Source organism: Fringilla coelebs, assembly GCF_963513975.1.
Source record: "Fringilla coelebs genome assembly, chromosome: 12".
NCBI classification, from domain to species: domain Eukaryota; kingdom Metazoa; phylum Chordata; class Aves; order Passeriformes; family Fringillidae; genus Fringilla; species Fringilla coelebs.
In genome coordinates this window covers 15866368-15879249 of record NC_140038.1, presented here as the reverse complement: position 1 = coordinate 15879249, position 12882 = coordinate 15866368, and the positions used below count along the sequence as shown (strand labels likewise).

Sequence of the window (12882 nt, the reverse complement as noted above, 5' to 3'; positions counted from 1 at the left end):
TGAAACAGACAGTTCTTTTTAAATAAAGGTTTGTTTGTATCAAACTATAAAAGCCTGACAAAGCAGGTGCTCTGGAAGGAAAGGGCAGATTAGAGAGGAATTGATTATGATCCTACTGTTCCATGATAATACATGTATTAATTTTAATAATATGTCATAATTTTGAAATTTTTACTTCCAGCTAGGAAATAAATTTCATATATTTAATTACGCCGGCAGTTCTCAGGAATAGATTAGATTATTAGTTCAGTCCTGTGAGCAGGAGACAGTTGGTGTGTTTGGACATTGCCAGCCAATGCTGGCATTTCCATCCATAGAGAGAAAATTGAGGAATGCTGGTAAGAGCTGGGGAGTGCTGGGTGGGGATCTGAAGGTGCTCTTAAGCAGCATTTGCTTGAAGTCCTTTGGGACTAGGCTGGTATATATTTGCATTATTTGGTAGACTGAATTCTGCTCTTTACAGTTCTTGAATTAAAGTGAATCTCAAGAACTGAGACTACAGCTACTCAAGAGCAATTACCAAGATTACAGTTCTTTTCAGTGATGGCAGATGGTGTAGCAGGGGGGTAGAGAGACAAATTTCAGCTTTGGGTTGTTCAGGCTGGCTTTAGGGAAAATTCTTCATGGGAGGGTGGTGTGGCATGGGAGCAGATTGTCCAGAGAGGCTGTGGGTACTCAGTCATTGGAGGTTTGGCAAGATAAGGTCATGGTTGACCTGATGCTGCAGTGGCAGTAGGCCAGTTTCAGGCAGGTGGTTGGGCTAGATGACCTTTAGATGTTCTTTTCAGCCAACATTTCTGTCATCCTAATAATTTCAATATTACCTCCTGCTAATAAAGCAAACATGTAAAATACCCACTGCTGTACATTTGTAGTACCAGGAATAGGATTCATGTGGAATAGGATTAGGTAGATACAGGTCTTGAGTAACTGCATGACAGAATAAACCTGGGTTTTTTTCTTCTTTTGTGTGTTGTTACAGAGTTTAAGGCAGCAGACAGAGCCTGTACTGGGAGATTCTGGAGACAGCTGTGCTAAAGGAGCAGAGGGTCATATGACCACCACCTCTCAGAGCTTAGAAGAAATGGCAAGAGAAGAAAGGCAGGAAACCCCATCTGATCTGGACATCAGGCAGTTCTCAGACCAAACCCAGCAGGAGGAGAAATGCAACAGCAGCAGTCTGGGAGCTTTTAATGATGCACCAAGAGACATGGTTAGCCTGGGGGGTGCAAACAGCCCAGCCAGCATCTGCGAAAGTAAAAACACAGATAAATTCGGTAAAAAGGAAGGAGAGGCGTGGCTAAGATCCGCAGAGGAGTCTGGGACTGTATCAGATGAGGACTGCACTGTGAGCCTGTGTGCAAGTGTAAATGGTGCTGTAAATCTTCCATGCTCTGGAAATACAAATGCGGAAGCTGGAATGACATCGGCTGGAGTTGTTCTGGATCAGGCTGGCGTGAGCAGCACAGACAGTGCCCATCAGGAAGTACAAACTGCTGAGGAGCTTGCTGTCAGTGCTGCTGCTGTGGCTGCAGCTGCAGGTGAAGCCCCAGCTTCCTCGGAGGGTCTGGATGTGGCCATGGGGCAGACTGAGTGCAGGAACTGTGCCGGGGCACCCGAGAGGGCTAAGGGCCAGCGGCGGGCAGAGGATGGGCTGGCACGGCCCGGTGAGAGGACTGCAAAGCTGGAAGAGAAACAGCCAGCTGAGGAAGAGTCATCCAGCACTGCTCAGCCCTTACTCAGTGGTCTCAATGGCACTGAGTGTTCGGATGGGGAGGATGCAAATGTGGGAGCGGTACCAACCTGTGACGGTGCAAATGCAGGTGGTGCCACTGGCAGTGTCTCTGTTGACCTTTGCAAGACCAGCAGTAACAAAGAGACTGATGTGGACTCGTGCACTGCTCAGGTAAATGGTGACTTCACGGAAAGCCAGGGTGATGGCAGTGTCACAGCGAGGCAGGAGGTCACTGCCAGCACTGCAGAAGCACTGCCAGCAGTGAATGGGGTGAAGGTTCCTGCATGCGCATCAAAACCTGCTGCTGGTTTGGAAGTCCATGGCAGCAGTGAGAGTGGGGAGCAAGAAGGGCTGGTGGAAGCAGGCTGCACAGATGGAAAATCCAGCCTGCCCTCACTGGAAGGCAGTGTGGAAACTGATGGCCCTGATGCTGAACCTGCAAACAGAGATGCTGGAGGATCTAATGAAAGTGGTGAAGAAGCTGCACATTGCCAGGAGAGTGGTGAGATCTCTGACCATGGGGCTGCAGCCAGGGAGAGCAGTGAAAAGGAGCCAGTAGGAACTGATACCAGCAGCTGCAGAGATGGAGGAAGCAAAGATTATGCAGGCGGTGGTCAGGAAGTTGCTGCCTGTGCCCCTTCTGCTGCTCAAACTGGTGTTAAAGGTGAAATGGGCAACAGCTTCAGACCAGACACTGCTCAGCAGGGTGAACGTGAGGAACGTGAGCCTGCATCGCTCCCTGCAGAGGATCTGAGCGCAGGCCTGGCAGAGAAAGAGCCTGCCCAGGCTGGAGCAGAGAAAGCAGAAAGCACTTCAGAACAGGAAGGGAGGAGCAAGGTGGAATCTCTCTCTCCCCTACCCGGAGGAGAGGGGCCAGCTGTGAGTCAGGAGGGAGATGCTGCAGTGGCACCTCCCGGGCAGGAGGCAGCTCTGCAAGGTAATGACCCTGGATCGGCTCCATGTGCCAAGGGCGCAGACTGTGCTGAGGATAATTTAATAGGCACACCCTCTGCAACTCATAATGAGGAATCTAAACAAAACCAGGAAGCGGTGGCAGCGAGGGCAGGCTCGGCAGAGCTCTCCTGGCAGCACGGTGGGGAGCATGGCGGGGTAGCTGCCACCTGGCCTGGGGACCATGCTGGGGACGAAGGCTCCCCGGGGCAGGGCCACTCGCAGCAAGTTGGAGGCAAAGCTGAGCCTGAGCAGGAGGATCATGTGAATGGCCATGAGCAGGTTTTGTCGGAGGAACTTCTTGCTGCTGTTGTGAAACCCCCCTCCTGCAGTCCGGGGGGGCCTGTGATGGGCAGCAGCATTGTTGACGCTGGGCTGAAAGCGACACACCAACCCAAAGAAGATTGCAAGGCTGGAGCAGCGGTTGCAGCAGAAGGCACCATGCATGGACCTGCATCAGCAGATGAGTCACTGGGTGCAGAGAGTGACCCTTGTCCGAACGCTGGACTGAGCCAAGAACAAGACCCCGCTCAAACACTACAACAAACCTGCCCCCACAGCAGCACTCACGAGTTAAAGGACGCCTCAGAGGTGGGAGCCCTGAGTGACGCCTGTGAGGGTAAGGAGGTGCCAAGGCAGGTGACAATAGCCCCTGTTGCAGCCTTTGCAGAGCAGCAGGGGGACACGGAGAGCGTGCTGCCCCGGGCAGCGCTCCAGCCCATCGCAGAGGAGCCCACGTGTGACAGTGACTCCAGCACCGACACCGTCTGCCCGGCTGGTGACAGTGACACTGCCCTGGCAGGGGCTCAGGGGGAGGGCTTGGCTGAGCCCCATGCAAAGCAAAGCCGAGCTGTACCTGCAGTGCCCTTCTCGCCGTGTTCCTGCCACCTGCAGCCTGTGGAGTCACGGGAGAATGTGGGACCAAAGAGTTTGGTGTCGGCTAATGGTGCCTCCTCTCTGGATGAAGTTCCTAAAATGGTAAAAAGTTTTGATGCAGTGGTTTTTGCAGCAGAGACACCTTGTGTCCCCGAAGTACCTGCCGCAGAAAAAATGGGGCTTGAGCCCCAGACTGCAGTGGATGCCAGAGCCAGCCTTAATGGACAAATGGATTGCAGTTCTTCAACAAAGAAGAAGAATGTCAGCCTAGGAGTGCAAGGAGCTGAGCCTGTTACAGGTAGGAAAAATCAATTGGTTTTTTACTTTTTAGGCTTTCCTTTGTAGGCGTGTCTGTGTCATGTCATCAGCAAAGAAAGGAAATAAGAGCTGGATGCTTGGAGAGGAAGTGTCTCAGGTTTTTCTTCTTGGAAACAAAAAATTTGTAATTACATATAAAATCTTCCAGTTCAAATACATGTTGCTAGTCTGCACTGGAGGTAAGAACAGAGCATCATCTCCTCTGAATTTTTACAGAAGAATTTCTAGCATGTAAATCCTCTCTGGACAAGAAATGAATGGGCTTGAGCTATTTGGATTACTTTATCTTAAAGTTATAAGTTTTCATGTGGGCATGAGGGTTTATTTCCTTGGTGTTACTCCTTTGCTTTTTCCCCTTTATTTTTGCTGGTGTGGAGCCAGTGGGTACAAAGGGACTCTCCTGATTTTCTTTGCTTGTCGATGTGAGCCAGCTGCCAGTGTCCCTCTGAACTGCCCGAAGCTGCTTCCTAATTGGCAGCATTAGGTCATTTAAAACAGCCAGGGAGCCCTTCCCCCACTGCCTTTTCTGAGCTTCAGAGCTTTTTTGTCAGTCAGAGCAGCTGGTGGTGTTTGCCAGTGCATTTCAGCAGTGCTGGAAGTTGGGTGATGAGTTTTACTGGCTCCTGTGGGCTGGGAAGTGGGACTGGCCTTCCCCGTGGATGAGTGGTGATGGCAGAGAGCGGTGGGACTTGGGGGACAGCATAGAAGCCTCCATGCAGCAGGAGCTAATGGAAAACACCACCAGGTAACTGCAGGAAGGGAGATAAAGGGGTGCATTGAATGAAAAAGAAATGGGTCTGTTGCTCCAGCCTGGGATTTAATGGTAGGTGAATTTGGTACTGAAGCATGGAGCTAATCTGATCTGTATATCCCACCTGTTCAGGCAGCTGTTAAATGGAAGCAGCTGAACTTTTTCAGTTGCCATTTTTTCTTTGCTCTGAGAAAATTGATACAGTGCCTCTCGATTTCCAAGCACCTAACAAACAAACAATCAAACAAAGCATTTAAATGATTAAAAGAAAAGCTGCCATGATAGAAATCATGAAGTTGTGAAGTTATAATGCTGTTTCACTGCTCTAATGCTGAGAGCTGTTTCTTCAGTCTAAGTGCAGCATGGGGTGATGGTAAAGAGTTTGTTCTGATATCTGACAGCAGAATAATTGAGGGCAGGAGGGGAGGAGGGTGTCAGTGGAGGGTCCAGCAAATCAATTTTTTGTTAGGTTCAGGGTTTTTTTGGATGTTTGTGGGTCAAGAGATAACCAGTAAACATGAGTCAAGAGATCACTAGTAAATAAGTAGAAAGATCTAAAGGTGCACTAGAAAGCTGTTTACAGAAATAACCTGTTTTATTGCTGTGTTGGTTTGACAGTTCAATAGATAGGAGTGGCTGTAAGTCAATACTTGGCTGGGCTTCTTTTCCTGGGGGCCTCTGGCTGTACCAGCTCTATCTGTACAGTCCAGGTCTTTACTTCTGGTTGAATTCTTGGAGCCATGACACTGTCTAGGTGAGGTTTGAAAAGGAAAAGGGACCAGACAGAACTATAAGATAGTAGCTAAAGTAGGAAAGTATTGTTAAGTCATCATTCTGAATTAGGATATGGAAAGGGGAGGGGAAAAAAAAGGAGGTAATCCTGCTACTGATTTAAAATACATAAGGATTTAGGGCTGAAAGGTCTCAGAATAAAATGGTCTGACCTGTCCTTAAGCAGAAATTGTTGATGTGCAATGAGATGCCGCACAAAACAAAATTTAAACTGTAGTATTTTCTCTTGAAGTACTTTAGGATTATTTTGAATCAAAATGTTGGGGAAACCCCCAAAAAATTGGCTTTAAGCAGAGGCAAGTGACTGCTATGAATCCAAGCTCGCTTTTTGGAATATTTCTGATACTGCTCTCCTATAGAGCACCATCTAGAACTCTGATATGGCAGTAATTCAATAGAACTGATTTGTTTTTATAATTATTTCTGTGTACATTTTTTATGTTGGTGTCTAGCCTTGGGTAGCACGTTTTTTATATGAGTTCAGTGGCAATCTTAAATTTTTTTCTGCTGTGCCTGTTCTGGGGAGTTTTCCCTGAGGTCTGAATTTGTACAGTGAATTTTGTATCCATGCCAGAGTCAGACTCGTCAGTTCTCAGGATGAATCACTTCTTTTTTTGGTGGAATACAATAAAACCTTCCCAAAGGAAGTGTAGCTCACAAGGCCATTTCTCAGAAACTCGTGTAGTCAGAGGGGTTTATTGTCATGGTAATTTATCAGCAATGTAATCAGCTGATAATTGCTGTTGCTATTACTCCAGATCATTGAGGTCTTTAATTTTTTTATTTATATTGTGAAGCTGCTCCCAAATATACACCTGTTTATCTCATTGCCTCTGCTTATTTTCCGCCTACCCCCAAAACAAAGACTTCAAAAGGCCAATTTCCTTATCCAGACAGGTATCTAGTGACTGGTCACAACCCTGAAGGAAGCTGATGAAGGTAGATCCTGCCTTCCTGAGGCATCTCCTCCTACTGTTAACTTTAGACTCAGAACTGCATTACAGCTGAGTAATGGGTTCTGCAAGCACATTATCTGCAAGTCAGGCAGGTAGATGCTACTCATTAAAAAAGAAAGGAGTTAGGTTATGAAATCATACCACAGTAGCCTGGCTGGGTGAGAAGAGAAGAGGTGCCATGCCATGAGTTTGTGCTGACAAAACACCTTGGAGTAGTTGCAGTTTCTTGGCAGAAACCAAACCAAGCAAGATTAGATTGCGTGGTTGGGGTCTGCCATCTTAAATAACAAATACTGTAATTACTGCTCCTTAGCTATTCTCCTGGGAGAAATGTCCCCTGTAGATCTCAGCATTTCAAGAAGATATTCCTTGACAGAAGAATATCACCTTATGAGTCTTCACCTCATTCTTATTGGTGGCATTTTCCCTATGGAAAAGCTCTTTGAATTATTTCCTTCCCCTGTTAGAGTGGCAGGATGAGCAGGTAACAAATGTCACTAATGGTGCCACACTTGCAATAAGAGGCACTACGCCCAGAGACCTCTGTGATAGCTTTATAGTGCTTTTCCTTTGGGATATTTCTTAACAGAAATTTAGGAAGAAGTGACAGAGTGAAAAAACTGCCTTGAATTTAATCCTGAGGGCTTAATGTCTTCATCCTCCATTTCTTACCCAGCAGGGTGAGCTTGCTTCTCCTGCCCTCAGTGCACCAGATGTTCCTTACTTGCATGTTCTGTCTTTGGATCAGGATCTCAACCATGGTGGCATTGCCATGACCCCGGGCACATCTCCCAGCAAATGGAACTCACAGAAATTTGTAGCCTTATCTCTGATTTTTGAGTCTGCCCACAAATTCATGCAATCGAGGCAAAATCATTGCAAAACCAGATGGTCCCAAAAAACAAGGGTAGACATTAAAGGCAGTGGAAAACCATTAGTTACAATTGTTAGGACGATTTCCCCACGAAAATGGGAGGCTCCTCTTGCTAAATCCCTGCAGGGCTAAACTCACTGCAAGCATACGTCGCCCTTAAGAAGGTGTTGTCATCCATCCAGTATTTTTAGTAGAAATGAGAGAGGGAGTGGGATTGGAGGGGGGTTTATCCCTGACTCAGCCACTCTCCATCTGGGTGGCTTTGGCCAAATCACTTCACTCCCCTGAAAGTGTCCTGTGTGTCATGAGAGTCCTTAGCTTAGGCATCAAAGAGAATGACGATGTTGACTTCCTGCCAGAGAAAGGTAAGCAGGGGGAACCCCTGGGGAATGGTGACTAATGAAAACTTGGCTGAGCAGAGGAAGCAGCTGGGACATGAAATTTGTACAACTGTGGTGGTGACACCATCGTGGGAGCATGGAGAAGGGGAAAGTCAGCTGGGACTTTGTAAACTCCAGCAGCAAAGGTTTTGCTTTCCTAGTCCAGCAGGGTAATTCTCTCATCCATGAGGCAGTGCAGGTGGGTTGAGTTTTTGCAGCTTGTGATTTTTTTTTTTTTTTTTTTTTTTTGCAATGCTTAAAATAGCTATTGAGGGCAGACAAGGTTAGTTTCTTGTGCTGTCTTTGGGTTATGGTAGGAGAAAAATAGCAAAAAGTTTGATTCTTTATGTAGATGAATGGGAGCCAAGAAAATACATGAACAAATACCTACCTACAGATGTGCTTGGCCTCACCTACAGGTTGTCAGGAATTTCACCCTATGGTTGCTGCTGTTTCATCGTTTCCTTCAGTCCCAGATAGGATAATTGTTAAATTGAATAGCAAGGAAGCAGTGAAGTCAGCGATGAAACCAGAATTTGGAAATCAAATGGCCTTGTAGGGGTTCAAATGGACTTGTTGAAGGACCTTGGGGGTGGGTTTTCTTTTTTTTTTTTTGGGGGGGGGGGTTGGCAGGGGGCTGGCTTAAGTAAACAAAAAAAAACATTAGTAGCAATGAAAGAAGTTTGTTTTTAAATTACCTTTGTGGATCTTCTGTTTGCACAGGGATGTTGAAAATGAAAACTGAGGACGAGGTGGATTTTCAGAAGGACGGCACAGAGGAAGTGGTGAGTGCAGGTGTTGTCACCTTGTCCTTTGCTGTGCTTTGTAAAGAAATGTCACTACTGCTGTGACCTGCTGGTTTCCTTTCTATAGCCTGTGCAAAGCTGAACGATGCCCAGTGACGTTGCTTTAGTCTTTTAAAGACAGCCTGGGCTTTTTTAGCCCTTGCATATTCAACTGCTGGATTCAGGCACATTTATGTTTTCTGGGCCGGTCACAGACAGATTGAGCCAAGAGGTTCCTCATGGGGCAGGGTTGTACCAAGGTTTGTGTATGGTTTGACAAAAGCCACGTCCTGCAATGCACTTGAGGTTGGTGATGCTGTGTGGGGCCAGCAGCACCTTCAAGGTCCCTGCATTGCTGCTGCCAGGGTGTCCTGGAGAGTCTGACCATCCCATCCCCTCTGGTGCTTTGTGTTTCCAGGGAGATTTTGGCAGAAAGGTTTGGCCATGGTTTATGCTGGTGTGTGCACAGACTCCAAGGTCTAAAGGCATCATAGGCTGGGAGTGTTTGTGCCTTAGCTGGAAGAAAAATGAGTAATGGGAGGGATATATAGGGATCAAACGTGGGGAGAAATGCCATATTCCTCATGTCAGTGAAACAATATAAAAAGGTCATGCCAGGAATCAGAAATCCATTGGTATTGTATTTTATTATTTGTGCTTTGCCATATTTAAGGATTGTCTGTGATTAAAAAAAAGAAAGGTTGATATTTAGCTTTACATGAATATAATTGTCATTTTAAGCACCACTAATACAAATTCTGCTTTGTCAATAGCTGTGTTTTTTTTGGTCTTACCTTTCCTAGATGGATTTGTATTTGCTCCTGTATTTTATGTGTGGTTTCATATTTCTGAAAAAGTGTTTTGTAAATGGCAAATTGATGGCAGCCTTGTGTTGGAGCATGTTGCCTTTGAGCAGCTGTGTTTGTGTCTTCCCCTACCATTATGAAGCTGTTAAAAGAGAAAATACTGTTGGGATGAGTTTACACTGCAGGGTGGAGCTCCAAAAATCTTTGCTCATCATGCAGTAAAGCTCTTTGAGCAGCAGAACAGTCTTGCCAAAGCTTGTAATAAAATCAGGTTTATTATGGTTTTAACAAGTTAAGGCTTAATTTCTGTAGCTGTTTGCTTGGTGAGTTAGCAAGGGACTAGAGAAAATAACTTTCCAAGCCAAAATTTGTGCTGATATGGAAGTCTTTCATTACTGGAATATGTGAGTGGAAAGATGCTACTGAATTTAATTTTTTTTTTACTGACCCTTTATTAAAGATAATTTTCTTGACCAATACTTCCAAATCTGGTAGTGAAGTAAGAAATCTTTAGAAAACACAATTTAGGACATGGCCTTTTACTTTCAAACAAGGAGAAAAGAAAAAAAAAAGGATTGAATTTACCTTCCATTTTGCATGTTTTACAGGCATTTTGGGTTTTGTGTGTGTGCTTTCTTCTCTTCTTCCTCTCCCTCCCACCCTGTCAAACACCTCTTTAGAAATCTGGCTTTTCCGAAGCAGGAATGGGAGTGCCAGGGGAATGGAAAGTTTGCTGCAGGACTGACAGAGTTTCCTGTTGCTACGTTCAACAAAACAAAACAACTGCACTATATTAAGGTTATTAAAAAAAACCACCAACCAAAAAGGAGTATGGAAGGCTTATAAATAGAGTTTAATTCACACATGCGAGCTGGTGGCCGGTAAAAGCCACCATCCTTACTCTGCTTTATTTAGTGCTGCTGCTTTTTGTGGCCAGAAGTCTTTTGGGTTCTCATTGCCTTTTCATTGCAGAGCCATTTGTGGTTAGTAAAGGTGGTTTTCTTTAACTTCCTGCAAACAGGAGTGTTGTTGCTTGCCCCTCCTCAGGAGCTGCAATATTTTGCAGCCTCACTGGTGCTGTCAGCAGTTTTGGATCATGGGAATTATTGCTAAGTCATGTTTTATGGGTGAGAAATTTTCAGACTGCTTTTCAGAAGCACAAGTTACTTTAGAAAAACAGTCTTGGAGTTTAAAATGTGCAATTTCTTGTATAGTTCAGTCAGGCTGAAGGACAGTAGCTTGAGTACTCTGGAGAGAGAAGGGGGAAAACTCTTTCTTCTAAGCTGGGTTCTGAAGAATGAAAAACTGTGAAGCATTTTTAGAATTAGCTGGGTCTGTGATGCCAGTGTTGCAGATGTGACATCTCACACTTTCTCCCGTAGTTGTTTCAGAAGGCTCTTGCACATGTCAAGAAAAGCCACTATTAAAAAATGTTTAGGAAAATAATGGTCTGTAGGGTTATAAGTACTTAAGAGAAAATAATGAAAAAATGTTTTTTTCCAAAACTTAAAAATGAGTTTTTAAGTTACCTATTTCTTAAATTTCCAGAATTTTTTCTCAGAGTTTTTTCAGCTGTAAAACTCAGTAACCAGAACTTCCCAGGCTTCTTGCATGTTGCTTATCCTGATGGAGATTCTCCTGGTCCTTATCTTTCTGCTTAGTTTGGGAATCTTGAGTAGAGCTGGGACAATCACTTGATGTGATTGATTAAAATAATAATTTAGCGTTTGTAAAATGGAATAATTTTTACTTCTGATGAGAAATTTGGTTTGGCTTCTGCATGCTGCAATATTAAAATAATTTAAAATGGAGCTTGTGGCTCTAGCATCATAAAAGTAAAGCAGCAGTTTAAAATGAACTGTACCCTGATATGCTTCTCTTGTGTTGATCCCAGAAATTGGTTGTGATTCATTAATTGCTGAATCTTTGTCTTCATGTGGCAGGATGGATAAGGTTGTGCTGCTGGGTTGTCTGAGCCTGTGACTGAGAAGTTGTAGCTGGCTGACCTCAGGACAGAGTTCACTGGAGATAGCCTTCCCACTGCATTTATTAACTGTATTAGTTAGTTAATTAATGTCTGTGTTTTCAGAAATTGCCGAGAATGAAGCTTAGAAAACTCTTGCACTTACATCCCTCCACTGATCCAGGTAGTGCAGTAACAATTGATATATCAGCAAGGTCACTTTCTGGGGGGAAACTTGCAATATTTTCAGTCATGATTTGGAAGATGGAGGTATGTTTATAACACTCAGATGGTATCAGGTCAGGAGGGATTGTAGGCACTTGAGAGAACAGGGTCAGGGTTCAGAGTGACCTTAAGAAATTGGAGAGCACATCCAGATAAGAGATAAAAGCAGACAGTGAGTGCTGCATTTGCAAAGGAGAAAGCAAAATGCACTTTTACCAAGTCAGGTTTAAGCTGGAGAGGGATAGGTTAAAATAAGGTTGAGGATTTGAACTGGATTAGAAATGGACCAACTGCAAGAGCTATTGCAAGAGAGACAAATCTTGTTTGGAGTTATATTTGAAGGAGTGTCTCTGTAAGGTGCAGGAGGTGACTTACTCATGTGTGGCACTGTGGAGCCATCATCAGCACCATCAAATCCAGTTTGGGGTACCCTGCTCAGAGGAAGACACAGGCAGTTTGGAAAGTGTCCAGAAGGGAACAATGAAAAGAGATTAAGAAATGTGAGAAGAGATTGAAAGAACTAAATTTATTCGATGCAGCAAAAAGAAAACCATTGTGCAATCCAGCAGGCTGCCAAGATGTAATAGTGGTTATTAAAGTCCCAGATTTCCATGGCAGTTTAATTTACTGATTTGCTAATTTGCCAGGATGATTTAGGCTGGGTGTTGTGAAAACATCCTGTTACTATCATAAAACTGTTGCAAGACCACCTAGGGAGGCCAGGAAACCTCCTTGGCTGGGTGTTGTTAGAGATAAGAGAATTGATGCTGTCAGGACCAAGCCCGTTGGTTTTGGTTTGTAGGCCCCCATGTTTGTGCTTTGCTGAGCAGGGACAGGAGCCAGGAGCTGCTTGGCCAGGGTCTGGCAGGATGAGCACAGGAAGGGGACTGGGACAGCAGTACTGCAGGAGATGAGGGTGGGAAGAAGGGGATGGAAAAGAGCCTATGGGAGAGAGTAGAGACCCACATAGCACTGAGATGAGTGTTGGGATGGACAGTAGGTGTGAAGAATGCAGAGATTTTTCCTTCCCCCATTTGTAATCTCTCATTTTTGTCTTCTTTGGAGTCATCAGATAAATGGATAAAATTCTGGCCAAGGTGTACACTGTCACTCACCTCCTGAGGAGCAGAGTCTGGTGCAGTTCCAAACTACTGAACCTTGCAGGTGACCCAAGACAAGGGATTGTTATAGTTCTCCAGGTTCCAATTTATTTTCTTAGGAATCAACTATTTTAGCAAACTGCTCACCATGAGAACCTGACAAAATTCAGGTTGTCTGTATGCACTGAAGTTCATTTTCTTCATCTGCATAGGCGTACACATGTACATACTATGGGAGGGGGTTTGCAAATCCCCTTTTTCCAAAGGGCCTGCAGAATAGCAGAGGAATTTCCTCAACAGCTTGGACAATTTCAGAGCAAGTGGCTGAAGTGTTGGAAATAAATCAGAGCTGGGTCTGGTGGTGGAAAGT

The 12882-nt window shown here is 44.9% G+C and overlaps 1 protein-coding gene across 4 annotated transcripts in view; it reads left to right on the top strand.

The window, feature by feature from the left end:
• The window catches only part of AKAP13 (A-kinase anchoring protein 13), a 203203-nt gene that overhangs the window by 106790 nt on the left and 83531 nt on the right, over positions 1-12882 (top strand). For all 4 annotated transcript variants that reach the window (XM_084214119.1, XM_084214121.1, XM_084214120.1 and 1 more), the window contains exons 9-10: positions 983-3860; positions 8357-8418. In XM_084214119.1, the coding sequence (XP_084070245.1) occupies positions 983-3860; positions 8357-8418 (2940 nt within the window). The remainder of the gene's footprint in view (positions 1-982; positions 3861-8356; positions 8419-12882) is intronic.